Source organism: Tachysurus fulvidraco, chromosome 24 (assembly GCF_022655615.1).
Source record: "Tachysurus fulvidraco isolate hzauxx_2018 chromosome 24, HZAU_PFXX_2.0, whole genome shotgun sequence".
NCBI classification, from domain to species: Eukaryota; Metazoa; Chordata; class Actinopteri; order Siluriformes; family Bagridae; genus Tachysurus; species Tachysurus fulvidraco.
Genome location: NC_062541.1, coordinates 7308673 through 7336481, shown reverse-complemented (window position 1 = coordinate 7336481; position 27809 = coordinate 7308673). Strand labels below are relative to the sequence as shown.

The window sequence follows — 27809 nt, the reverse complement described above, 5'->3', positions numbered from 1 at the left end:
TGTGTGGTGTGTTGTGCTCAGAACAGCTCAGTTCAGTTATTAAGGAGTCTGGTGGCTTGTGGAAAGAAGAAGGAATCTGCATCGGTTTGCTTAGGAACAGAATTTGGGTCTAGTTAAATAAGTAAGCAGGTTGTTCATAAATATTTAATACAAAGATTTGCACGTGTATTTAGTGGTTGTAATGATTCCATTGTCTACGCAGTGTTACTTTAATGCCAACCATCAGAAAAAGCCTTGAATACTTAAAGGCTCTTTGGTTATCTGTAAACCAGGTCTCATCAATCTTATCCACAAAGGGCTGCTGTGGCTGCAGGCTTTCATTACAGCCAAATTGGAGACACACTTAAGAGTTGATGGAAGACTAAGATGGACTGATTAAATGAGTGGAATTCATGCATAAGATTAGAGGCCCTACAGAATGTTTCTCTATAGGGTAAGGTATCAAATTAGAAATATTCTAGTCTTTTAATCTTACTAGCCACTCTATCAGGCACACCATTCCTCCTTGAAGACAATAGTTTATTTTTTTATACACAATTTGTGTTAATCATACATGATCCATCATTATTACTGTTGACTTATTGCTACACGAATGCTTTTCTATTTGGGAGTATTAATGATAGGAGAACTTAGTTTGGGTTGTCATCAGAAGAAGAAGAAGCCTTTTATTTTTGTCACATACACATTACAGCACAGTGAAATTCTTTCTTCGCATATCTAAACTTTGGAGGTTGGGTTCAGACCGCAGGGTCAGCCATGATACAGGCCCCTGGAGCAGTGAGAGCTAAGGGCCTTGCTCAAGGGCCCAACAGTGTCAGCTTGGCAGTGCACTACTTCAGCCACCACTTCCCCAATAAATCAATCATTAAGGGTTTTCCCCGATGCACAAGCCACCTCGTTAAACTTTCATTGTACCTAGCTTATTTTAGATTATTTGATTTGTTTGTCATTTATAATCTTCAATAAATACTTTTTTCAATGGATCTGGAGCCTATCCTGAAAGGCTGGGTATGGGGTACACGTACACCCTGGCTGGGGAACCATCCCATCCTAAGTACTATAAGCTGTGTAGACCTGTTCAATTGTTCAATAAGTGTAGTTTCAAAGTTGGTACACCTAATAAACTGAGCCCAAGTTGTATGAGGTTGCTAAACATTGCAACACATTTGCTTTGATTTCCATGTTTTTGATGTTCTGTTTTAGATATTTTATTGTAATGGAAATGTACTTTTGTATACCAATCTGGCAACCCGGGGTCCGTCTTCTCCACATTTCCAGATGTACGCGAGGAACTGACTGCTGTGGAATAAAACAACAAAGAATTAAGGGTATAATGATGATACCGAAGATAACACGGCTCTGTAAAATAGTCAAATAGCGTGAAATGTGCTTTCTTTGAATTCGCGCTATTCCAGAAATGCCGAAAAAACAAGTTGCCTTGGAAACGACAGTCCGTCGCCTAGCAACCGCAGTGCGTCGGCGTGAAGGATAAACACAAATACTGGCGCTCTATTTTAAGACTTGGCAACGTCAGGAAACGAAATACAAAAGTCTTGACTGTGCGAACATTAGACGTTTCTTTTCTGTCTACAGAAGAGCTGTCATGATTGGACACTTTATAAGATTCGCTCTGCTGTCAATAAATTGCACTGCTTTGACAACAAAATAAAAAAATGAGTCGATTACATACACAAAAGGTGACTATGCTCATCCCAACACCACCATCACATCATTGTATTACTTAAAGTTATAAAATTGTTCCAGGTTTGATTCAGGTTTGCTGTTACACCTTAATCTTGATGATAGACACTGGATCAAGGTCCCTTGTTCGATCCTGGGCCCTGTGGAGTTTCATGGGTTCTTGAGTTTCATGGGTTCTCTGGTTTCTTCCTATGCTTCTTCATGCCATAGGCTTGATATCCAAAGGTCTCTGCTATGGTATCTGAGGACATTTGTAATAAATGTAGATGTTTTTGACCCTGATTTTGTTGGTAAGGCAAATAAATGAAACATTGCATAGAAGTCAGTGGGGGTTGTGCGATAATTCAAAAAATAGTATAACTCCAACTCTGTGTACAGCCTTAATTTTTTCAAAGCTGTTTAAAAATCCAGTGCCAGAAGAGGACTTTGAGTCTGTTTTTTTTTTCTTAAGATTCCTTCCTCATGTTGTCTCAGGGTGTTTTCCCTGCCACTGCCCCCTCTGGCTTGTTCAATATGGATCAAAATCTACATCTGGATTTCGGTATTGCTGCTTTATGACAGCGTCTATTGTTAAAAGTGCTATACAATACAAATCAAATTGAATCGAAATGGTTCACAGTCTGTGTGACATTAAGGATGCATGAAGGCATGAAGTGCTTTCATCATGGGGACATAGTAGCAATGTCTGTCCCCCTTCTTTGGTATTCGCTCTCCTGTTATGATGATAGTCCTGTTCACTGGTTTGACCTCATGGAAAGCTCACGCCCACAGGCAAGCTCCCTAATTGGAGCAGTGGGGCATGTGTTTCTCCCCCTCTTGCCCAGCTATGTGAAATTGAACCACATGCTGCTGTAAACACTTCTCCCAGTTTCTGGTAATAAATAGCTCCAGCCATATTGATTGACGAACATCCGTTCCTGCAACAGGTCAGACGGTATTTTTTCCACAGTCACATAATGCCAGATGAAGAATGAATAATCATAAGTATTGGCTTTGTGATTGTGTATTGTGTGTAATGACATGAATAGTTATATCGATTGGTCCTACAAACCTGATTTGGCTGCCTGTAGGGCTCTGTGGCCTAATGGGTCATTGCGGTGATATTGCACGCTCCAGTAGACAAACGAATACATTTGCTGCATATGAGATTTGCGGTGAACAGTACAAAATCATATGCCATTTTCCTACAATGGTCTTTGTAGATTTGGGTCTGGATTTTTATCCCACAGCTGTATTCTATAAAGTATGATGTAATCTCACAAATATATATCATACTGCATTTCAGTCATATAAATTTAGGTCATCGTTAGAGGTATGCAATGCACAATAACTGCGTTTTGGGTTTTAAAGAAGACAAGATTCTTGCATTTATATATATGATGATGATGATGTTATCTATTACCACCCCAAAGATAATTCTTCCAATAACAGCACATCTGGAGGTGCTGTATTCTTCTAATACCATATTCCATTATTGTGAACCTATTGTTATAGAAAATGAATCAACGGCAACTGACCAATCAGATTTATGCATTCAACAGCTCTGCAATATATATATATATAAAGATCATGCAAATAATCAGTTAATAAGATGGTGTTAATTCCAGTAGCAGTAAAATAACTCCTTACAAGCCCACTAAAGCTTGCACCGCTTCGTGTTTAGTGCTAGGGTGATTTTATTTAGCACCTCATTAAATAGGCAGTAAACAAGTTGAAAAACACTTAAACCCAAATTGATACAGTAAATATGTTAAACGTGCATAATTTCATAAAAGGAACCTCAACTCCAGATCTGTTACAGATGTTGAACAGTCGTCATCAAATCCAGAAGATGTCGGGAAAAGTCTGCTGCGCTCATAAGGATGCTATGAAGGGTGATGCATTGCATCTACAAAGGATGTGTCAGCGATTTTAAAAGCTGTTAGAATAAACCAACACCACATTTAACCCCTATGAGTGTGCAAGGCTCTGATGTCATGTGCATACTCACCTCCATGCATGTCCCACAGGTCAGCTCATGAGTGTAACGTCTTGGGTCTGTTTTGGGGCCTGGTGTGTTGGAATGACGTGGGTTGGACCACGTGCTGATGACAAAATTTGGCTTTCCCTCTCTTGCAGTCTTGCTAAAACTTTATGGATTAAATTAGGTATAATGAGAAGGGCTAGTTGTACCATCATTGCTTTAAGTTGCAGAATCTCATAATAACCTGAGAATAAGAAACTAGAGGGAAGTGGGAGATGTAGCACGTAAAAGAATTACAGGCTGCCTGGTTTTTTTTTCACATATGTATTTATTCATGTTTTACAGGAGAGTGTAATCAAACATGTTATTTCAGCAACTTTTACAATGTGACTCATGCGCCCGTGAAAGGACACGTTTAAAAATAAATTGAGAGAAGCATATAAAAACGTGCTCAAAGTAGAAACAGTAAGGGCAGTATGAGGAGCTTTTACACGACGCTCCCCCTCCGCTCTTTACACAGCCTTCCTGTCTCCACTCAATGCTCTCTTTGACTGCGGCATGGTGACGGAATCCCCAGTCTGTTTCCTGTTGTGTAAAGCCGCTGCCAGGAGACAGTGGCCACCATCCAAGAGGGAGGGGACTCTGGGATAGCACTGGCTCCCATGGGTCCGGTGAGCAAACAGTGGGCTGCAGCTCGTGCAGCTCCACCATGGGGCCTAGTCTCCAACACTAAATAAGAACCACAACACTGTGAGAGCAGAGCAGCACTTCAGAAAAGTGGTTAGAATTTGTTTCGAAGGCTATATTTCTAGAGTGCTTCAGCCAAAAGGCTGCTTCACTAACAGCTTTTATAACACCATCTCAGTCCTTCCCATCGTGTAACTCGAGCAGGATGTTTACACTGTAGGTCAGCACTGAGAGCTTCCTGAACATTCAGGGATCAAAAATAAAGCAGCTGAATCAATCTGTTTAAGGAGTATGTTAGCTTTCAATCCAGTATTTATCCCTGTTAGCTGTGAGTAAAATTTCAGCATGTTTCCACATTTTAAAAAATACAACAACATAAAAATGTTCAAATATACGACTCAAAATCGTATTAATTAATTCTTATTAATTAATTATAGAAATGTAAAGATATTTCTAAGAATCAAGAAAATGTTCTTAAAAATAAATTTGTATTGCTTACGTTTAGGATGACAATATAAGCATGTACAGAGTTTTGTTTTTCCCCACTTAGTACAAGGAAACTTTGAATTTATTGTCCATGAAATCACATTTACAACAGCAGTGGCTAGATATCAGGAGTAAAAATGCTGCAGTATTTCAGGAACATCGATGTCATCATACACCGGAGAAGAAATACTGAAATATTATATAGAAGTCATAGTAGTCAATAGAAGTTTTACTAGTAATAAATGTAATACAGAAATACTGAATTACTGAATTGAGGAGTAAAAATACTTAAGGAGGGTTCAGTTTTAGGAAAATAATGAGCACTTAAAACAACACATCCCAAAGTGAATTAAAGTTGAATTAGCAGAGAAATAGCATAGCTGTACATAAAATATCGCCAGCCACAGGTAATGCGAGACATATTAGAATTCCAAAAAAGACAAATTGTTCTCTGGCGCATATGTGATCAGGACAGCAAGCTTTTGTGGTGTATCAAGAGCCACCACAAAGTATCCACGGTATGAAGGGTAATGTCAGCATATACCACCACAAAGAACAGGCCCCATCCAGGAGTAAACGTTGATGCAAAAGGAAGCTGTCTGAAAAGGTTGCCTGGGTACTAACTTGGATTGCATCTAAAAAAGATAAAACCACAGCTTTCCTACTCAATGCAATATTAAATGCGTGCATCGACTCTCGTGAAGAGCTCCTTTGGTCACTCGTGCCAATGCCAAAGGTCAGTTTCAATGGGGCCTGCAGCGGAAATCTTGAGCTGTGGACAAGGTGAAATATGTATTGTTCTCTATTGAGTTCACCTTCACAGTCTTTCCCACATCCAAGCGAGTTCTGCTGTGAAGAAGCCCCAAAAAATCTTATCACTCAGACTGTAGTGTGCCCAGGGTGAAGGACCGTGCGTACACAATGGTTCAAACAACATCATACCCTGGAGGATGATAAACACAGCAAGACTGGTGGCAGAATGGTTCAATGTACAAGAAAGTGAAATCTCTCATGGCCTGGACATTCATTAGATCTGAATATTACTGTGTTTTGGAGAAAAAAACCTGGGCACAGTTCTGCAAGAAGAATTTCTCAAAGTCCCTCTGGCCTTTATACAAGACTTGTATCAGTCATTCCCAAGACAATTTGATGTTGTATTGACCACAAAATGAGGCCCTATACCATACAAAAAAAAATTATTGTGGTCTAAAACACATTTTAGTTTAATTGTCCAACCCCTGTATTTCTACATTTATGTTACATTTAACACATTTATGTTATAGCAGTTGTAAACAGTCGTTCCCACACCAACCTTTCTTTCAAAACTATATTGAAAAATATTTATATAAATATATAATAAATAACTTTTACGATTATGAGCAGAATATTTAATCATAGCATAGCTACATAAATGTATTATATACCTATATATATATCATGTCTATTGTTAAAACGGAACTGAATTGGCATCTGGAGTGGTTTCTTTTATGGCAAGTGACTAAATTCCTAATATTTCAGGAGGTTTCAAATACAAAATCGGCAGATACAAAGACAAAATAATAACCGCGGCAATGGACAGGATCTGGGTAAAAAAGCCTAAAAAAACCATTAACCCCACTCAGCAGAACATTTCCACAAACCCAAATTGGACTTCCTAATAAATGTGAAAGTCATTCCAAAGACACATAATGACTCACATGTGTGCTACCACATGATAGCGAAGGCTCACCCATCCTCTCTAATTGAAGCATAACAAATTGAAGTGCAACTTCCTAAAATTTAATGCAAATGAGGTTGAAAGGATCGGTTCACACAGACTTAAGAATAAAGAGAGGAAAAAAGAAAAACAACAGATGCACAGTGAGGACAGTCTTGTTTAAATGCTAGCCTAAAGCAACCTTTGGCCTTCGTTCTACATAAAAAGCGGCGAAAGTCATTGTAGTGTTGTAGAGTTAATTGGAATGTTTCTCCTACTGTTTGAAGCTCTGACTTTTATAATGGCAACGTTTCAGCTAAACCAGACCTGTACGTTCATGCTCTTATCAGCTAATGACAGACGATGAGTAAAAGGTTAAACATTTGTGCCTGCTGTGGTCATTATTTTACTCTGAATGGTTTTAATCATGATTGGGGCTCATAGTTTCCATTCCAGATTCTTCATCAAACATAAAACTTGAGTGAAATGATTCTGAAGGCCTTGCACATTTTCCTTGGGTCAGACATTAATATTGTTCTCTTAAATGATAAGAATATATATAGACAGAAAAACAAGACAATAACTAAGAGGAGGTCCGGGGACAAATATCGGAAATGTCTGCCAAAATAAAAGACAATAAAGACAAAAATGTGGGTTTCTGACTATAATGGGAATTCTTAAATAAATATATTTCATGAAAGTGACATGGAAATGTTTTTATTAGCTATTTTCTCTTGCCTTGGCTTCCTTCCTGCAGTTTGTGTTGTGTAAGGAGCCACAAACTACACAAGCTTAGTGAGATTTCTCCACATACATCACTTTACATTTGTGGATACGACACATACAAAATAAAAACATATTCAATTCAGAAAAGTTGGATATTTTCAGAACTATAAATAGTAAAAATGTCGACATTTCACCATGTAAGAGGTTTTCCCAGACTCCTACACATTTTCTCTGTGCCATCACTAACACAACTACGTTCCATTTGTTTATCCCAGTTTCTGTTTAAAATATAAATCACACAGAAATCTCAGAACAGAACCTGAAGCAAATGTTTACATTCTAATGAAGCCTGTTTAGGTTATAATTTGTTAATTATATAATTGGGGGGGGGGGGGTGTTCCAAAGGAGTGAGAGAGAGAAAGAGCAAGTAAGAGAGAGAGGCTGAGATGAAATGGAGAGAGAGAGAGAGAGAGAGAGAGAGAGAGAGAGAGGCTGAAATGAAAGGGGGGAGAGAGAGAGAGGCTGAGATGAAAGGGAGAGAGAGAGGGAGCAAGAGAGAGAGAGTGAGAGAGAGAGGGAGAGAGAGTGAAAGAGAGAGAGAGGCTGAGATGAAAGGGAGAGAGAGAGTGTGAGAGAAAGAGGGGGAGAGAGAGGGAGAGAAAGAGAGAGAGAGAGAGAGTGAAAGAGAGAGAGAGGCTGAGATGAAAGGGAGAGAGAGAGAGAGAGAGAGAGAGAGAGAGAGAGAGAGAGAGAGGCTGAGATGAAAGGGAGAGAGAGAGAGAGAGAGAGGCTGAGATGAAAGGGAGAGAGGAGCAGAGAAGGTAGAGAGAGGTGAAAGAGTAAAGAGAGAGAGAGCTGAGATGAAGGTAGAGAGAGAGTTGGAGAATGGGGGAAAGAGTAAGAAATAGAGAGAGAGATTAAAAGAGAGAGTGCTGAGATAAAGGGAGAGAGAGAGAAGTATATAGCTGAGATAAAGTAGAGAGAGAGGTAGAGAGAGAGAGGCTAGATGAAAGGAGAGAGAGAGATGAGAGAGAGAGAGAGGCTGAGTTAAAGGATAATAGAGAAGATAGAGAGAGATCTGATATAAAGAAGAGATATAGATATAGCTGAGATAAAGGGATAGAGAGATATAAGAGAGAGAGGCTGATATAATAATATAGTTATATAGAATAGAATATGATAGAGATAGATATATATAGAAGATAGAGATAATGATATTGCTATTGAAAGGGAGCGAGTCTAGCTAGCAGCAGACCATCACGTTAACGTCAGTACATCAGATGTAGGAGGTAAACTTCATGTGTGTGAATACAGAAGTCATATATTGATAACACATTTTCTAAATTTCTTAATAAGCACATTATGACTACTGCAAGTATTTAGGTCTGGGATCAAAGGACAATTAGTAAAAAATACAATGTGTTCAATTTGGGATTAAAAACAGTGTTATTGAAATCTCATTGATAAAATAGTGCAAATTTAAATGAAATTCAATTGTAATATTTGAATTAAATAAAAAAAAGGATTTGTTACATACATAAGCATACACAGTATGATGTAGTTATTTTCCACCATCTGTGATAAAAAAAAAAAAAAGAATCAATATACAATATGAATAGAATTATAATAAAATATATAAAATGTAATTATACAGGATGGAAAGGAAAATAATACATAGAAAAAATAAAAAAGGAGGCTGAATTGTGACTATTATAAATAAAATACACTTATTGTAATACATTAACATTTCTATTGTAACACCTTTTTCATGGAGCCTTGATTTCTGGATATAAACAATTTAATAAATAAATCTGCAATATGAACAAAATCATTTTGGTATGGTAGTACTGAGTGGCATTTTAGTTAATAAATCCTGAGCTAAACGCTGTTACTACATAAATAACACCTCTTTTCTATTGTAGTAATGTAGAGAGGCAGCTACAACCGCGTTTTGTGTAGTAACAGCGTTTAGCTCAGGAGTTATTGACTCGGGAAACTCCAATCTGTGAATATGCGCCAACTTCCAGCTCCTTCAGTTCTCTCCAGTGCTGGAAAGCTGGTCCTATATTAACACGTCCTACGTCTTGCCTTATCGTAAGTCTTTCTTCGCCTTCTTTGTTTTTATCCTCCACGTCAATGTTAAAACCGGTTACTGCCAATGTCACACATGCGCACTGAACACTCTCTCCGCCCATATTGACAAGACCCGCCCCTGTCTGCTCATTGGCTACACGTTTGTTTTGATTTTTGTTTTGTTTGGCGGCCCAACTCAGTTTTCTGAAGCATTTCTCAAATATCAGAGACCCCACCTTTAACCCTCCTGTTTTCCTTTCCTGTATTCCTATGCATATTAGGAGCCCCGAGTCAAGTTGACCTTGTCTGTATTGACTGCTTATAAAAAATGAAGTATATATGATAGCTTTTTTTTCCCCAACTTTTTAGTCTAACTTGTTTCCAACATATTAACATATATTTTGCAAAATCTTTTGTAATAATTGGTATAATAAACCTCATTAATATGCAAAAATGCCTGATTGTTTCTGGAGGCCTAATGAAATGCAATTCAATCCAATTTGTGTGTGTGTGTGTGTGCATGTGTTTTGGGTGCGTGTGTTAGTGGACATTTTATGTGTGCATTTTTGTGTCTGTATGTATGTTCATTGCGCTGAAAAAGGGCAAAAGTGTGACCTATTGCCCCACTAAATGTGGCGGGGTCAAATTGACCCTGTGCTCTTGAGGAGGAAAGTATTTATCTTACGAACACATAGTTCAACAAAAATAGATAAAATTAATTTTACTTGCAAAGTTCATAATTTTGAACAACCCTGGTAAATTTCAGGTAAATATGTGGAAGAAAACCCAAGTTATGACACATTAAGTTTCCAGCAGAGGTCAAAATTGTCCTGAGGAAAACAGGAAGGTTAAATGAGATTCTAAAATTGGCTGCTACTCAGGACATAATGCCTGATATTGATGCACTTGTAGAGGCTAAAAGATGCCAAGTTTCAGGGGCAAATTGATAAAATAAATTTGTTTAATATAAAAAACATACATACTTACTTATAAATTAACAATTTTTAAAAAGATTTTCTGCTGCCACATTTTAAGTGTGTGGAGTCAATTCATGTATTCAGAATTGCGTCCCGGAATTGGAAATTGGATTTTAAAGTTTCTATATTTTTATGTTTGATTTATGTTAACATGCAGGGCAGTGTTTTTAAGTTCCACAAACCTGTGACTAAATGTTTTGTGCCATTGCGCAATAACTGTGTTCAGTTTTTATGCATAATGCACTTAAATAAATGTTAAACTGGGTAAAAGTGTTGTTGAAATTGCACATACTATTTACAGAGATATTTTTAAAGAAAGATTTTTATAATTTACTTCTTCTTTGCACTAATACAAAGAAAAAAGTGGACTTATTGTTAGTTCTATGTCATTTTGCCATGAGTTTATTGGTCTGGACCCCTTGAGATCAGATTAAGCTGTATGCGGCCCCCAGACCAAAATGAGTTCGACACCCCTGCACTAAACTGTACAAGAATCAGAATCCAGAAAGTAGTGCAAAGTTATTCTGCATTATTTTTATATGTAATTAAGATACAGTACAAACTGGTTGTTTCAGACAATAATAATTTTGGATATAAACTGGTCTTACTTTTTAATTAAGATTATTGTGTTTGTGTACAATATTGTTTTATCTCCCACTCGACTATAATATTGTTTCTGACTGGCGATTCTTATCTGTAACGTTATTCTTAGTGAGCTCTTAATGCATGCAAGTAACTGCTGCCATCTAGTGGTCAACGACTTCACACCAAACAAAACAAATTCACACCATTCCCAAGAGGCTTTTAATTAATCAAACTTGATGCTCTTTAATATTGATTATTCAATTATAAATCATTTCAATAACACAAACAATTACAATCTGATTTTCTTTTTTAAAAAAAAGTGATTTTGACACTGAAGACAAGTTTGAGCTTATCAAAAGCAAAGGCTCTGATGATGATGATGATTATTATTAGTAGCAGTACAGTAACACTTTCGCTGGTTAATTTACTCTTCAAACATTCAGTATAAAAAAAGGGTCTGAAAAAAGCCAAATACTTCTATACACATTGTGGAAAAAAAATAAAGCAGCAACACTTCAGTCCTCACATGAAGACTTGAGAGTTTCAATGATCAATCAGAACAGCTCAAATACATACCAAATCCATCACTAAACCAAAGAAGACTGCATAGAAAATAAAGAAAATTTTTTTTTCCCCATTTAGGATGTACAATGCAATTACAATACTTTGTCTCTCTTTTGTAACAGAAAAAAGAATGATAAAACTCATTCCTTTCAATACACTGGTTTGAAAACAGGGCATCGTCTTTGTTTCAATATTCAATCAGTACAGTTTAATAGAGAAATGTTGAGTCCACTGTTTGTTAGACGAGCACTCACAGGTTTAATCATGTTTATTGTGATTGTGCTGCCAATGAAACGGACACCGGTTTACCTCGATGAAGCCTGTATGAGTGGCGGGTTGGGAAAACCACTCGGATGTTTCTGTTGCTGAAAGATAAAGAACTGGGTTTTGACAAAGGAGTCAGTTTAACAAATACTGTCAGTCTGCCTAAAGATGCTCAAACCTTGCTAATGTGCTTTTTTTTCATGAATAGATCAAGTAGTGGCATAGCTATGTGTCATAGCGATATCAACATCAACTCACTCCAGCCTAATTTAATACGTAATAAGCTGTTGAAATGTCTCTGTAGTGTCTCTGTCCCCACATTGAATCATCAACAGAGATCAGAGGTAAAAGCACTTAGAGCTCATATAAACTACTTTAATGAATCAGCGACATGTCATCATAGTATAAAGTGAGGTCAATGGAGTGAAAAGATGATTAAGATGTTTAAATAAAGATGTTTCGCAAGATTTTGACCACATTCGACAAAACTGATCAAAGAACGTGTATTTTTCCAATGTAAACACGTAATTCTTTTACATTTGGCAACTAGAAATAAATGTAGAGGTCTTTCAAGCATGGATTATATTTTCAACAAAATGCAGTTTCTCTTTTCACTTTTTGAGATACAGTAGCTACACACCAAACGTGAGCACGTGAAGGCTTTTCCCAGGCTGTTACTCACATAGATGATGTGATGGAATGGCTGGTGACGAAGGTGCTCACCCATACACAAAACCAAATATAACACTTATCACTAAGGTTACTTGTAACCGTTCAGTGTTAAGAGTTGCACTGGTGAGACTGAGGATTAAAATAAATACTCATTACTCAAGTGTCAGGGTATCAAACTGAATGAAGTTCACACATGGTGATAGTCTTGCATTTACCTAAACCTTCCTGATGCTCTTGTTTACAGATGAATAAAAACAGCACATCTTATGTTTGCTCCATTGTGTCCCAATTACAGATGAGTGGAAATTCAGCCATTCAAAGATGTCGATAGTCATTTGTGCAACACACAGGGAGGAAAAACCCTAACACCTAAAATGGTCCAATTTTTAGTATCTATAATAAATAAGACAACTTCATGAAATCATCATGGATAGAAATCTCAAAAAAGACAATTAAAGATAGAGAAAATTCTCACAGATAGTAACATCATTGCCGTTTTCCCCGTTCATAAACAACCCCTTAGTTGATTCGGACAATCCAGACTGCTGTACACATCTATAAAACACTGTATATGTTTATATATATATACAAAATCTCAAAACAGCCCCAGAAAGTAAACAATCACAGGTTAGATTGAAGTGCACTCAAATAAAGGAAGCGCCAAACAAAGGTCCATCTTTTCATCTACAAATAATCTTACCAATTCTATTAGAGGAGTTCGTTCTGGGTCTCGTATTGTGCTTTGCCTTTTTCCCCCCCAAGTATTCCCAGCACATTTCCTGTTGTGCCGAGTGCACACGCTGTCCATTGACAACGCAGCGAAAAATGAGAAACTGGACACAGTAATTCTCTACAGCAAGAGGCATACCTCATTAATTAGACACTTAAACCAGACATACCAGCTTCATAAAGCTCTAAGAGGTCTCCAAACCTGACAGCTACAGTCACTATGCCTGCTATAGTGTCTATAAAGCTGCTATATACGTGTGTGTGCTTTGATGCTGTGCCTGTGTAAGAGTTGCTCAGCTCAGGAGGACAGCTTCGAGTAACTGGGTGGCGAAAACTTGCGCTTCAGGTACTTGATGATGTACAGAGGCAGGCAGCTGACCAGTGTGATCACACACACTTTCCATAGGAATGTCTCCGTCGTGATGAATGACAGATCTGGTGGAATAACCGAGAGAGAGAGAGAGAGAGAGAGAGAGAGAGAGAGAGAGAGAGAGAGAGAGAGAGAGAGAGAGAGAGAGAGAGAGAGAGAGAGAGAGAGAGAGAGAGAGAGAGAGAGAGAGAGAGAGAGAGAGAGAGAGAGAGAGAGAGAGAGAGAGAGAGAATCCAGATCAGATCAGAGAATCCAGATCAGATCAGTTTTTTTTTAATGTCTAGCATCTTATAGTGTTTGACTGGAAAAGGGACTGGTACATGGAGTGACAGTAAGTAGTGATGGTGAAATGTTCTGGAAAAGGAAGAAGTAGGAAGATGGAGACAATGATTCATAGGACAGTCACAGCACATTTCCTGATAGACACAGGATATGTGTCTGAGAGAGATGGAAGGGGTCCATGAGTGTTTCGAGAACAGAGGACCTACCCAGGAAGGCTCCTAAGGACACTCTACCTATGCCTGAGTGAAAGCCACAGAGAAAAGCAGTAGAAGACAGAAAGACAAGAAGATTAGAGACAGAGAGGGGGGGGAGCAAAGAGCTAAAAATCGAGCAGTGGACAAAACATTTATTCAAATATTGTTATTCGATAGTGGTGCTGAATTCTCAAATCTGATTGGTCAGATGGTGTCAATTATATATTATATATAAAGTATATGTTTTAATTTCTATAAAAGCTAATGCAATTTTATATAAATGCACTTATTGTGTTTTAGATCGTGATCGTGTCATACAAGAGAAAAAGACCTGAGGTCATTTAAGTTAGTTTCTAATATCACTTTATAACAGCTCTAAGCAGTTGTTTTGTAGTCGTGTTACTGAGAAATCACAAAGCTGTCCTTCTGTAAGACTTTCCTGCGGTGGAAAATTTAAAGTTACAACGTTACCCTTGTCGGTTAAAGACACTCGAGACTCCTAAAAATGCTAAATAAAGGAAAACCTGAGAATATCAAAGTTTACACGCATTTTTAATCTGTTTTTTTTCCAAGTGCCTACTATTCCTAAAGTGTTACAAAAGGGTTGCAGGCATTCTTACCAAAGTACTCATTCAGAAAGGCGAGCGAGGCGAGGTAGCACCCGAGGCTGAAGAACTCTGCCACGACCATGAGCCAGTGCCAGGTCCGTACAGTCAGTGCAACCATCAAAAGCTCGGTAAGAATCAGAGCCGTGAATGAGATGGCCACGACATGCACAAACTCCTGATCGAAAAGCACTAGCGCACCATACATCAGGATGCCCCCTGGTGGAGAAAAAGGGAATAATTCAATCTTAGTGGTCAATCACCGAATGAAGTACATAAGTACATGACAACATAAACTAGTGCATGGTTCAGTTTCTTTCAAAACTAATAATCACCGAAAATATGCACTGATGTTTGCAAAAGCAGTTAACTTGTGTTTGCTACACAACTCTGATACACACAACATTCACATACATGAGAAAGTAACAGATTCTGATCTGGAGTCTCAGCTTTAACACGGCTCTCCTCAGCCTACTGTATCAGTCGCCTTTTTCATTTTCATCATAAATGGCACCCTGGCTGAGCCTAATGGCCTCTGACTGATCACATAATTGCGACTCCTCATGTGGCGGAGGCCTGGGGCATTCCTCAGAGTTAACTGCCGGATTAAATGAGGCCGTCGCCCGTATAGACCCCACTGTTGCTTTTCTCTGTGTATCGAGGTTTAATTAAAAAGCGGGAGCTGTCGGGATGTCACGGTTGGACAGGGACACCGATCTCTATCCTCTCACTCACTGCATGGCCGGATCCGTTTACGTGACAGAAAAGCGCCGGGTACTTCAGAGTTTCCGGATGAAAGTTTTAAATGAGATGCAGAGCATGGCATATTTACACTATATTACTTATTAGGGATGCAATAAGGATGTAATTGAAAGAATTGTTTGTTTGGAGTGTATACATGTTGAGGGAGTGTTAAATATTATGCCTTTAGTTTATTTTAGCTAATATCACAAATGCAAATCTACTGACAGAAGAAGGGCAATAAGCACCAGTCAGAAATACTAAACACTAAAAGAAATAAAAACATGCCAAATATCAAGATGTTTTACCTTGATACACACTTATCAAGACCCAAATAAGAAAGGTTTTAAATGACAAGGAGCGTCCCTAAAGCAAAAGAGAGAATCAAAATTAAAATCACTGACATGCATCAAACACAGCATAAGGCAATACATCTGAATGGCAAAAAAAATAAACACATCAGCCTGATACTTATGGTTTATTAATCAATGAACTTTGTCACTAATTTGTGAAGTCTTTTTTCTGGAGGGTTAAGCATGCTTTGTGGCATTACCTTGGTAAGGTCTTTATAAAGCTCAGGGTAAAGCATTGCCATCTCTGGCTTTACATCCTGATCCAGCACCAGAGAGAACACTGGGAACATCGTGTAGATTGTAGCATAGCTGTGAATACAAATAATGCTGAATTAACACAATGCACAGACATGAAGACCGACAGACAGGCAGACAGCCAGGCAGGCAGGCAGAGTCTGGCATACAGCTAGACAGGCGGACAGACACATAGTCAGGCAGGCAGGCAGACAGACAGACAGATAGTCAGGCAGGCAGGCAGGCAGACAGACAGACAGGCAGACAGACCGGCAGACAGACAGGCGCAGACAGGCAGAGTCAGGCAGAGAGCTAGGCAGACAGGCAGACAGAGTCAGACAGGCAGACAGAGTCAGACAGGCAGACAGAGTCAGACAGGCAGACAGAGTCAGGCAGAGCTAGACAGACAGACAGATATTCAGGCAGTCAGGCAGACAGAGTCAGGCAGACAGCTAGACATACAGACAGCTAGACATACAGACAGGTAGGCAGGCAGACAGACAGGCAGACAGACATGCACACATTGTATAGCAAAGTTTAACCAGGTAAAGACAAGCACACAGACATCCATATACAATCAAGATACATCCTCATAGCTCACTTACCCGACCATGAGAAAGCCCTGGTACAGAGGAACAGACGCAAAGTAGAAAATAGAGGAAAACACGGCCTAAGAAAAAAACACAAACTGAGTGAACACTTAATTATTCGTACACTAAATGTTAACAAATACATGTTGAGAAGAAAGACATTTACACTTTTAAACCAACAAATCTTTAAGTGTTACCTGCATGGTTGAGATGATCATGCCGCGGTGCATGACGAACTGGCCGAGGGCTGCGGAGCGCTTGTAGCTGTTCCGCCCGTGCACCACCAGCAGCCTTCCAATGTGTTTAAACTGTGTTATGGAGAAATCTGCAGCCAGAGATGCCTGCTTCCCCTCCTACACAACCACAAACCATGCAGTAGCAAAATCACCTCTCTGATTATCAGGGAAATGTAAATGTCTAGTACATTGATTCATCCTAAAACCTTCATTTGTTATCTATAATAATAAAATTAGCATTCCAAATTCTGGCCTATGATTTAAGCATTTAAGCTTTCTAAATATCGATGATGAATATTAGAGTTGAAAGATAAGTAATATACAGCATCATGCTCAAAGTTTGACGTGAATCACTTTACCTTCCCTTCAATGCCGATACCACAGTCTGCGGCTTGGATCATACTGACATCGTTTCCTCCATCACCTGAACAGAAAGAAAGGATAAAACTGCAGGTCATAAAACATTGACATCAGATGTAAAAACTTCTTAAAAAGCAAATGGATAAAAAAAAAATACATGGAATAAAAAATAGTTAAAATAATGTCAAATATGATTCAACATATTTATACTTCTTGTTGAATAGAACTTTAGTATATATTCCAAAATAAATTTGAAACTGGAAGAATTGAAATTAAGCCCACTAAATTTATATTTCCAGTAGAGAGAGAGAGAGAGAGAGAGAGAGAGAGAGAGAGAGAGAGACTGAGAGATAGAGTGTGTGTGAGAGAGAGAGGGACTGAGAGATAGAGTGTGAGTGTGAGAGAGAGAGAGAGAGAGAGAGAGAGAGAGAGAGAGAGAGAGAGAGAGACTGAGAGATAGAGTGTGTGAGAGAGAGAGAGGGACTGAGAGATAGAGTGTGTGTGAGAGAGAGAGAGAGAGAGAGAGAGAGAGAGAGAGAGAGCTCACCAATAGCACAGGTTCTGTTGGCTGTGTGTTGCTGCAGTAGTTTAACAATCTGGGCCTTTTGTGTGGGAGAACAGCGACAACACACCACAGCCGGGCACTGACACGCCAGCTCCACAAACTCGTGCTCATAGTAACGCAGACAAACCTGAAAAAACATCAATGCACGCACACATGCAGACAAATTTTCAAATGATCTAGATAGGTTTGCACCAGCTAAGACAAACCTCATCAATAATGCAGAGTGTTTAGTCTGGCCTACCTCCAGAGAGTCTCCTGAGATCACCAGAGCACAGTCGTGTTTCCTCCTGAAAGCGTTCAGCTCCAGGTGGGCCTCGCCTCGGTTAGACACCTTACAACAGACACGGTAGAACTTCTAATTAAAACCCACCCAATAATTCATACACTGCTTCCACACGGTCAATCATTATGCAATCTGACACTCGCAGATGATGCTGATCATTGTATATATGTATATGAATTAACACCAACCGGCCTGAAGACGTGTATATCTTGATTTCTGGACACCAGATGAGAACTCTTGGCTATGCATGTAGCGGTCTCAAGCTTGTCTCCGGTCAACATCCAGATCTGTAATGCAAAGGAAAGAAATAAAAACTAAATAAAAAATCCCAGCACTGCACAGAAACATTTTTGTTGCCTTTTAATCCTGAGTGAAATATTAGACTGTGAGTGGACCTTGATGCCAGCATTACGCAGAAGCTCCAGCGTAGGTCTGACGTCAGCCTGCAGCTGATCCTCTACACCGGTCACACACAGCAGCTCCATCTCCCTCTCCAAACTTTCAACCACCGCGGCAACCTTCAGAGCTCGGTCATGCAGGCTCAGCTTCGCCTGGTTATAACGACTCTACAGAGGCACAGAGAGGTAATAAAGGATAATAACATCACAAAATCACTGAAGTACATCAGAGCAAAGTTAGTCATACGGATTGTGTATGTACCTCAAAGTCCTGGTACTGCTCCTCGGACAGAGACTTCTTAGCAACCACCAATGTCCGAAGACCCTCTCTGGCCATGTTTCCACACTGACACGCACGTACACACACACGCACGTACACACACACGCACGTACACACACACACGCATGTACACACACACACACACGCACGTACACACACACACACGCACGTACACACACACGCACGTACACACACACGCACGTACACACACACACGTACACACACACACGTACACACACACACGTACACACACACGTACACACACACGTACACACACACGTACACACACACACACACACAAAGATATAGCCTTCTTTCAACCAAAACATGACAGTGTCTCCAAATGAGCCCCTTAGTTATTAAAAAAAAAGAACTAAAAAGAAAGTTTGCCTCATGAGTTTGAAGCTCATAGGTGTATTATTATTACATTTCTGGCTCTTGAACACAAAAAGCCATTCTGATCTAACTGCGGAATAACATTTATCATCATGGGTTGTGTTGATCCTTCCCCTGCTTGACTTTGTTGTCAAACTTCTTCCGTCTGTCTGACAGCAGTGTAGGAACATAGGATTCTACATTATTTTCCCCAAATGACTCAGTAAGAAATTGTTGTTATTATTATTAAAAAAAAGAAAAAAGACAAAGTCAAAGCAAAACCTACAGCATATCACCACACAAACAGACACATTTCTTTAGCTATCACACAGGGAGAGTCGATAGGGAAAAATACAGCCTTAGGAGGATTTCAGAGACTAGATTACACAGAATTAGGGCGGAAGTGTATTTTTTATATGAAAACCCAACAGGCTGAAGCTCATCTCTGATTACTTATTGACAAGCACACACACACCATCCGCATGTACATACGCACACATCATTTTCACCACAGCCAGGATTATGACATGCAGCGCTATACTGCCTCCCAGGAACGTTCCTCTATTGAGGCCACTCATTAATTAATTAATAAAGGTCACCTCCAGTGTTCAGTGAGTGCAGGTTGTTCAGTGTTGTGTGTTATAAACCTCAGGATGGGAAAGGAAACCTGGCATGTATAACTTAGTTGTAAAAGAAGGTTGGAGGGTTTTGGTTTTTATTCATGCTTTGAGACTGAATAGATTCAACATTTATAAATTGAGCTAATCACACGTCAGAAAACTCTTCATTACCTCTTCCTCAAGCCAGTCATTGTACTGCACAATACTGGCCATGGCAACATCTGCTCCCTTCATGTAAAACGTGATCTCACCAGTGGCCTCCTCCTATAATTTTAATTTAGATGGAATGATAATACAGAAAAGTAAATGCTTCAATCACAGACAAGACAAGAAATAAAAAAATCATTCCCTAATGTCTTACGGAACACACACTCGGACGCACCCGGACGATGATGCCCATACGCTTGCTCTCGGAGGTGAAGGGGAAGACCTGCAGGATGCAGAAAGTCAGGATCTGTCCTGCTGGAGTCTTCAGTTGTAGTGAGCTCAGGTCTCTGTTCACCAGGGTCAGACCCACACTCTCTGTCCATTGCACCAGGGCCACCTAGAGAACAGCACACTGTGGGGGTAAGTGATAGTGTGCCACAGTTCCTGTACCAGTCGTCCTATAGCACTTTGGATTATACTGCTACAAATAGATATGTGTTTAAACTTCTGATGTGTCGTGGTTAAGCAATAATATAATACAATTACACACCGACAACAAAAGAGTCACACAGACTTAAATGGTTGTCTTATCAAAGTTGTAATTTTGTTAAACTCTGATTGGTGGGTTTTCTTGGAATGCCAGCTGGTTTATACTATTTCAGAATAAAATATTTTGTGATTCTGAGCCTTCATTATGATCACCTGACCCTGTAGAGGCCTTGAATGCACTGTAGATGCAGATACTGATAAGTCACACACACACACACAGACACACACACACACACACACACACACACACACACGAACACACACACACACACGAACACACACACACACACGAACACACACACGAACACACACACACACGAACACACACACACACACACACACACACACACACACACACACACACACACACACACACACACACACACACACACACACACACACACACACACACACACACACACACCCCTGAGAAAATTAAATATTGATTACTCGGAGAGAGGCAGACGACAGGGCAGATAAGACGTGAGCATTAAAGGAAATAAATAAATAGACATATCAAGGGAGAAAAGAGGACAGGCAATTCCACTCGAATAGATGGACAGTTTTTCTCTCTCACACCCCTTAGAAGACATTTATGTGTAAAGAAAGGCTTGAAGGCAAAGATTAATGGTCTGGTAAGCAAGAAAGGAAGGTTTTCTGACAACATAAAATGATCATCTACAGAAATTTGAAATGACTGAATTTTTCCCGGAGATGTCGATATTTTAGAGAACGCATCTATGTAAAGGATGCTGTTGGATTTGTACCGCATAACATGTGTCAGAAATGAACACCTCTCAGCTAGAAAGAGTTTTTGCTAATAAAAATAACAGCTGAAATACCTTGTGCTAGATCTCTTTAACCTCCCAGCTATCGGTGCTATTCAACACCTCTCGCATGGACTGAACTCACTTGGCTTATACTGTTTTATTACTTTGCTATTATACATTTAGAAGAAAGTCATAAATACACGCTTGGTGTCTCAAGCTGAAAATTTCCTCATGTGTGACCTATTCATGCCCTCCTGTCCCCGATATATATTAAGCGTCCTCTCATATTTCTCTAACAAAACACTGTCTATGTTATCATTCAGTGAGGCAGTAAATTCTAGACTAGTGCGCTCATAAATGCCAAATATTTGCCTATATAGGATTACACACGTTATAAAGATGGAAGGAGCAGAAGGCCGGTGTATTAATGCAACTTATTATTTTGGAGAGGAAAGGTATCTGTCCTGGCAGGTACTGAAACACGGCATTCAGAGAGAACAGCATGAGAAAAAGTGTTGAATTTCAGGTAGAGTAACAAGGTATAGACATTTCATAAACCGTAATACGTCTTGATTTGAAATGAATAAGTCTGAAACAACATTATGGACATATGATATATAACTTGCTAATATTACATATGTATAATACCAATGTAAATTTAAGTTTTCACTGTGGAGATTCAATTCAAATTCAGTTTCTTCTTGCCGATATAACCCTTGATGTAAAAGACTGAATATTAATCTGACCAATACACGCCCGTGTGGCAGCTTTTGCCATGGCTGTGCCACGAATGCTGTTCTATTGGGCATACAGTGCACCATGATGTTATATCTCTGTATAATCATATACAAGTTGATGTACCTCTACATCGTACTCACCTCATCTGGGCTAGAGGCCTGATATGTTCGATTGGCATCGCTGAAGTCCTGGTCAGCCTCCGTGCCCTCAGGCTCAGCGCTGGCACCGTTAGTACGGGATTCATAGACGGGTGTGACATTGTGGCACAGGGCGATGGCCTTCACAGCCTCATTAATGCGACTGCTCACGCTCTTGCGGACCTTGGGCCCGGATGGAGGTGCCTTATGGGACGGTGTAGAGCTAGCACTGTTGCCATTAGACACAGCTGAGAACACCTGCAGAAAACTCAAATCTCAATGACATATTCTTATCCTAATAGATAAATTGGCTTGTAATTACAGCAAAGGATGGGGGGGGGGGGGTGAACGAGAAGACAGACATGGCAATTATACAAATATAAGAAGCTTGAAGAAACCTCAAGTAGCAAGGTGCATCTAATAATCTAATAATAGAATCTATTGTCTATTTGATGTGTCATATCCCAAAGAGAACACAGTGCGTGTTCATGCTCATGTCATTTTCTGAACTACCAGCTTAATTCCCCACTAAGGGACATGCAAAGCCACATCATTCATCTTTCTCCTGTCATAACGGCCCATGAGGGCTGCAACCACCAGCTGCTGTGTGGGTATCAGTGTGTGTGCATCTGTGTGTGTGTGGGTGTGTGTGTATGTATGTGTGTATGTGTGTATGATGAGGGAGGCTCTGCTCCACTAGAGCGGGTGATTTCTCCCGATTAGCCCCTTCTCCAGAAAGAGCTCCAGAGAGAAGCAGAGATGACAGGATTCAAACTAAAACCATGCACAACAAACTCACACACTCTTAGGCACAAAAATGGGAGAGCTCGAGCAACATGTGGGCTTCAACTGGTCACTGTTTAACCTCTGGCTTTATCTGAAGGATAAGATGTTGGACTCCTGGTTGTAAGGTTGTGAGTTCAAATCCTAACACCACCAAAGTGGGGCCTTAGACCTCAATTGCACAATTGTGTTAAAATAATAAAGAAATTATAATAATTTTTGGAAGTAGACGATTCGCAACACTAAGAAAACAGTAAGGGCAAAGGTTCACTGTAACCACCATGACCTCAATTTATTTTTAAGGGGCCAAAGACACCACATTTCAACCCACTTGGTTTAAGACCAAAGTTAGTGAATAAATAGTATAGAAGTTGTCACACAACTCATTTCCCCTTTGGGGATTTGCTTCATCACCAAGCAAGTTTTATTAGCATTTTCACAGATTTTTCCACTTAAAGCAGCAGTTACTCAAAAACATCATGTGTCTAAAACATGAATGTTGGACCCTCATATGTCTCTCGTGTCCTTACAGATTTTGTACAATGATGAGACATTTAAGTGAACGCACAGATGGCTATCTTTCCTGTTTTCCCAGCCTTCTCCTTGACCCAGCACTACACACACAACTGCAGTCATCTCAGCACAGAGCAAATAAATGAGCGCTTATCAATAACCCACATTATGTTTATTGATGCCTGTCTAATTCAATTTCACCAGGATTTCATTACACGCTGTCTGAAGTGCCCTCTAGGGGAACAGATATAACAAGCAAATGATAGATTGCTGGGGCTGTTACAGTTCCAGTTAATCTGCCAGTCACATCATCATCTCTGTAATGTATGTTGTGGCATAAAAATCAATGAGGTCTATGGCTTACACACACACACACACACACACACACACACACACACACACACACACACACACACACACACACACACACACACACACACACACACACACACACACACACACACACACACACACACACACACACACACACACACACACACACATCCTGATGAACAACAAAGATGTTGAGAAACAGAGATATTTGACGACTGAATGAATCTTTTACCTGAACACATTTATCACTATGAAATATTTCACAAGTCACATGACCAAAAAGAAGGAAGTCTCACCAGAACTTTCTGAAGAAAAGTAAGTTCTCTCATTCTTTTTTCTTTCTATACTCTATCTATCTAACACCCAAGAATGGCTAAGAGGAAAACATTGGACTATTCTAAAGTGGTCTTCTATGAGCCCTGACCTCAATCCTATTGAGCATCTTTGGAAGAAGATGAAACATGCCGTCTGGAAAAGACACCCTTCAAACCGGAAACAACTAGAGCAGTTTGCTCATGAGGAGTGGGACAAAATACTTATTATTATTATAGTGATTATAGTGATTGCCCAAAAAGGTTGTGCAACAAAATATTAAGTTAGGGGTACCATCATTTTTGTCTAGGCCTGTTCCATGAGTTAAAATAATTCTGTTGAAGCATAGTTAGGCAGTCGTGGCCTAATGGTTAGAGAGTCTGACTCGTAACCCAAAGGTTGTGAGTTCGAGTCTCGGGCCGGCCACCACTGAGGTGCCCTTGAGCAAGGCACGGAACCCCCCAACTGCTCCCCGGGCGCCGCAGCATAAAATGGCTGCCCAATGCTCCGGGTGTGTGTTCACGGTGTGTGTGTGTTCACTGCTGTGTGTGTGCACTTTGGATGGGTTAAATGCAGAGAACAAATTCTAAGTATGGGTCACCGTACTTAGCCGTATGTCACTTCATTTCACTTCACTTTAAAAAAAAAGCAATGTCTGACGTTCATTGGTTAACATTCATAGAATTTTTATTTATTAATACTTTAGTCAGATTAAAGTTTTTTCTGTGACCATTGTGAGTTTTTCTTTCATTGACCGAAGGGTACCAACAATTTTGTCCACATGTCTGTCTGTCTGTCTATCTATCCATCTATACTTTCAATCAACTGTTTAAAAAGAAAATGCAGCCTACAGCAATTTTGTAAAAAAAAAAAAAAATTAATACTGTTGAATAGTGGATTAATATTTTGAAATGGATAAATACATCATCTTTTTTTCCTAGTTAAAATGATAACATTTGACCAAAAAATGATAAAGATGGGCTCATTGATGCAGCAATCATGAAATCCCCCCTTTAAACACACCATTAAGAAAACATGACTCACCTGAGCGTATGACTGTATAATATGGCTCTGGATCTCGTCCATGGTGTCTATTCCGTATGACACGGTGCCCAGATGGAGTCGTTTAAACACCATCTCATTCTGCGTGAGAGTGCCTAAGATAAACAAAAGCAAAACAATGAACCTGGTATTACAGCTATGTGCACATACGGCCCGATAAATCATGAAGTGCCTGACTGATAAAACCTTCACGTATTCATTCGTACAGGAGTAACTTGAACTTGACTGAGTAGAATCTAAATGAAATTATGTTAAGGGTCTGCTATAAAAATCAGAGCGAATGAGCCCTTATTATAGAAATGATAACAGTCTGAATGCACTACAGCACTACATTCAGAAAACCCATCAAAACCCGCTGGCCAATTAGAATTGAGAATTCAAAAGCAATGTTGTATAAAGATTAAAACTCAAGCGAGTCGACTGGAAAGTCATCTAACATGCTGAACTACCGCTAACTTGTTACACTGTGACAGGCTTCGCGTCGTCTTGGTTGCATTATGCTGTGGTTTTGACACATGAATAAGTGTGGCATGCAATCAGAGATTAGAAATGTAATTATATCCATGTTGATGCTGTGTGAGAGTTCTTCTCAGATGTCGGTACCTGTTTTGTCAGTGAGAAGGTAGACGATGCGGCCAAGCTCTTCGGGGATAGTGCTGGTTCTCACTACGGTGCCAGGGATATTCTCGTCCTTCATGATTATCCAGCCATATGCTGACTTCCCCATGTCCAGATTAACCCTCAGACTAAGTATAAATATATAACAGAAATAGTTTGTTAAGAGATAAACAATGTGTGCCAGAGAGACACATTTGGAAACCCATGAATTTCATTGAAATCTTATTTCTTAATATGGAGAGCGCTGCCTTTACATTTACAGCATTTGGCAGACTCCCTTAATCCAGAGCGACTTACATTTTAACTCATTTTATATAACTAAGCAATTCAGGGTTAAGGGCCTTGCTCAGGGTCCCAGCAGTTTAGCTTGGTGGACCTGAGATCTGAACTCACACCTTCTGATCTGCAGTCTAACAACTTGACCACCAAGCTACCACCATCCTTTGCCAATTTTGGTGATACTGAATCCAGAGGATGTGACAATTAATTTAAATATTATCATATAGAGTCCATCCTGAGTTTAGCCACAATTAAGAGAGATGTTTTCTGAGAGGAAAGAATTTCTCGCACATCATATGCGAGATAAAAAGTCTACCTGATGGGGATGATGTAGGAGAAGAGCACTACGAAGCGGAACAGGTTACGGAACCAGGGCCCGATGAAACCCTGCAGAGCCACCATGACGATCGACAGCACCACCTGGGCCAGGAACAAGGCCTTAGTCAGACGATTTAACTCCAGGTCCAACAGTCCCACCTGAGTGAGAACAAATGAGAGAAAGTGATAGAAAGTGAGTTGTTATACTTTTTTATTAAAATTAATGAATATATTTTTAGTTCTAAAATCCTGCGTGTATGTACAGATGTACGAATGTTAATTTTTCTTGACTGATTAGTTTAAATGTGCTGGGAGTTAAAGGTGATGAGGCTTTATTAAAAAATATATATACATATGAAAATATAACATGTACTAACAGGAAAATAATCAACGACAGAGGGGTAACTTATGTTACGTAAGCACTAGTTTCTCTTTATTTATCTCATTCATATATATAAAGAAACAAAAATCATGCAGCTTATTCATCCAGAGCATCAGTCAATCAAGTCACTGTGAATTAAAGTCAGCGTAGTTACTGGAACAACTGTCACTTCTGGAACAGTTCATCAGCATTTTAAAACATTTTAATCAGCACTTTCTGACCCAAATCAATAATTAATTAAATAAAAAAGCAGCTAGATAAAAGTAATAAGGTGGGTTTGAAATCAAATGGCTGTGAATAGCACAGATCAGCTACCTAAACATGGAATACAAACCTGATCAATCTGTGTCTCTGAACCCCAGTAAGACTCAAACACAGAAAAAAGTTCTCATGCTGTGTGTGTGTGTGTGTGTGTGTGTGTGTGTGTGTGTGTGTGTGTGTGTGTGTGTGTGTGTGTGTGTGTGTGTGTGTGTGTGTGTGTGTGTGTGTGTAGGCAGAGATGAGTGGCATTTCTGCATAAACCTCCCTCTTGTTGCTGCTGCTTAATGAAAACACTGGAAGAAAAATAGGAAAAGGAAAAGTGGAATGCTTCCATACAGGAATGGCCTTTGGACAAAAGAGGCTTTCGCTTTCCCTTTCATTTTCAAGTATGCCCCTCAGCCAATGGAATATGTGGGAAAATTATGTCAAAAAAGAAGTCTTCCTCCTTTTTCTTTCTGCTAAGACCAGCAGCAGAGCCTCCCAACACAGAGCTCTTTCATCTAAGGACGCTAACAAAAACAGCAACACATAACTCGACCCTCTGTGGATAAAAAGGCCTGCTTGAAAAGGACGGGGGAAGGGATTGTAAGAAAAGAAAAAAAATGCCAACGAAAACTTTGCTCGTCATGTCCCGATCCCAGAGAACTAGGCAAACTGGGTGAGTAGTGACTGATTTATCAGCTGTGGTTTAACACCCTTCGCTGCTCCCAGCTGCCCTGCTGCCTCACTTCATGCTTCATGCTTGAGCTAGTGGGGAAAATAGGGGATGGGGGGGATTAAAATGAAGAAAAATTTACACAGAAGACATCGTTCCCAGCTGAAAGCGAAGAATCTCCTTTTATAAGGGCAAAACAATGAGGAGCTAAGTTTTTTTTCCCTTTTCCTCCTTTGCGAGGCTGGATCGGGATCGGATGAAGTCATTATTCATTCAGCCTGAGAGGAAAAAGAGCCTCAATTACCTCAAGCTAAAGATGCTATCAATGAATACAGAGTGCATA

At 39.6% G+C, this 27809-nt stretch overlaps 1 protein-coding gene across 3 annotated transcripts in view; it reads right to left on the bottom strand.

The window, feature by feature from the left end:
- Nucleotides 1–13150: 13150 nt before the first annotated feature.
- atp9b (ATPase phospholipid transporting 9B) overlaps nucleotides 13151–27809 on the bottom strand; it is a 34785-nt gene continuing 20126 nt past the window's right edge. Inside the window, exons 12-30 of one of the 3 annotated variants that reach the window (XM_047807885.1) lie at nucleotides 26167–26327; nucleotides 25557–25699; nucleotides 24931–25048; nucleotides 21954–22203; nucleotides 19992–20153; nucleotides 19781–19873; nucleotides 18597–18680; nucleotides 18332–18502; nucleotides 18125–18223; nucleotides 17895–17984; nucleotides 17636–17780; nucleotides 17088–17152; nucleotides 16690–16845; nucleotides 16508–16572; nucleotides 15869–15977; nucleotides 15624–15681; nucleotides 14590–14793; nucleotides 13982–14014; nucleotides 13151–13558 (exon numbers count right to left, since the gene is read on the bottom strand). In XM_047807885.1, coding sequence (XP_047663841.1) covers nucleotides 13422–13558; nucleotides 13982–14014; nucleotides 14590–14793; nucleotides 15624–15681; nucleotides 15869–15977; nucleotides 16508–16572; nucleotides 16690–16845; nucleotides 17088–17152; nucleotides 17636–17780; nucleotides 17895–17984; nucleotides 18125–18223; nucleotides 18332–18502; nucleotides 18597–18680; nucleotides 19781–19873; nucleotides 19992–20153; nucleotides 21954–22203; nucleotides 24931–25048; nucleotides 25557–25699; nucleotides 26167–26327 — 2343 coding nt within the window. In that variant the 3' untranslated portion in view covers nucleotides 13151–13421. Of the gene's footprint in view, nucleotides 13559–13981; nucleotides 14015–14589; nucleotides 14794–15623; nucleotides 15682–15868; nucleotides 15978–16507; nucleotides 16573–16689; nucleotides 16846–17087; nucleotides 17153–17635; nucleotides 17781–17894; nucleotides 17985–18124; nucleotides 18224–18331; nucleotides 18503–18596; nucleotides 18681–19780; nucleotides 19874–19991; nucleotides 20154–21953; nucleotides 22209–24930; nucleotides 25049–25556; nucleotides 25700–26166; nucleotides 26328–27809 lie in introns of all 3 variants that reach the window. The other 2 variants (XM_047807884.1, XM_027175749.2) reach the window with 2 other exon arrangements.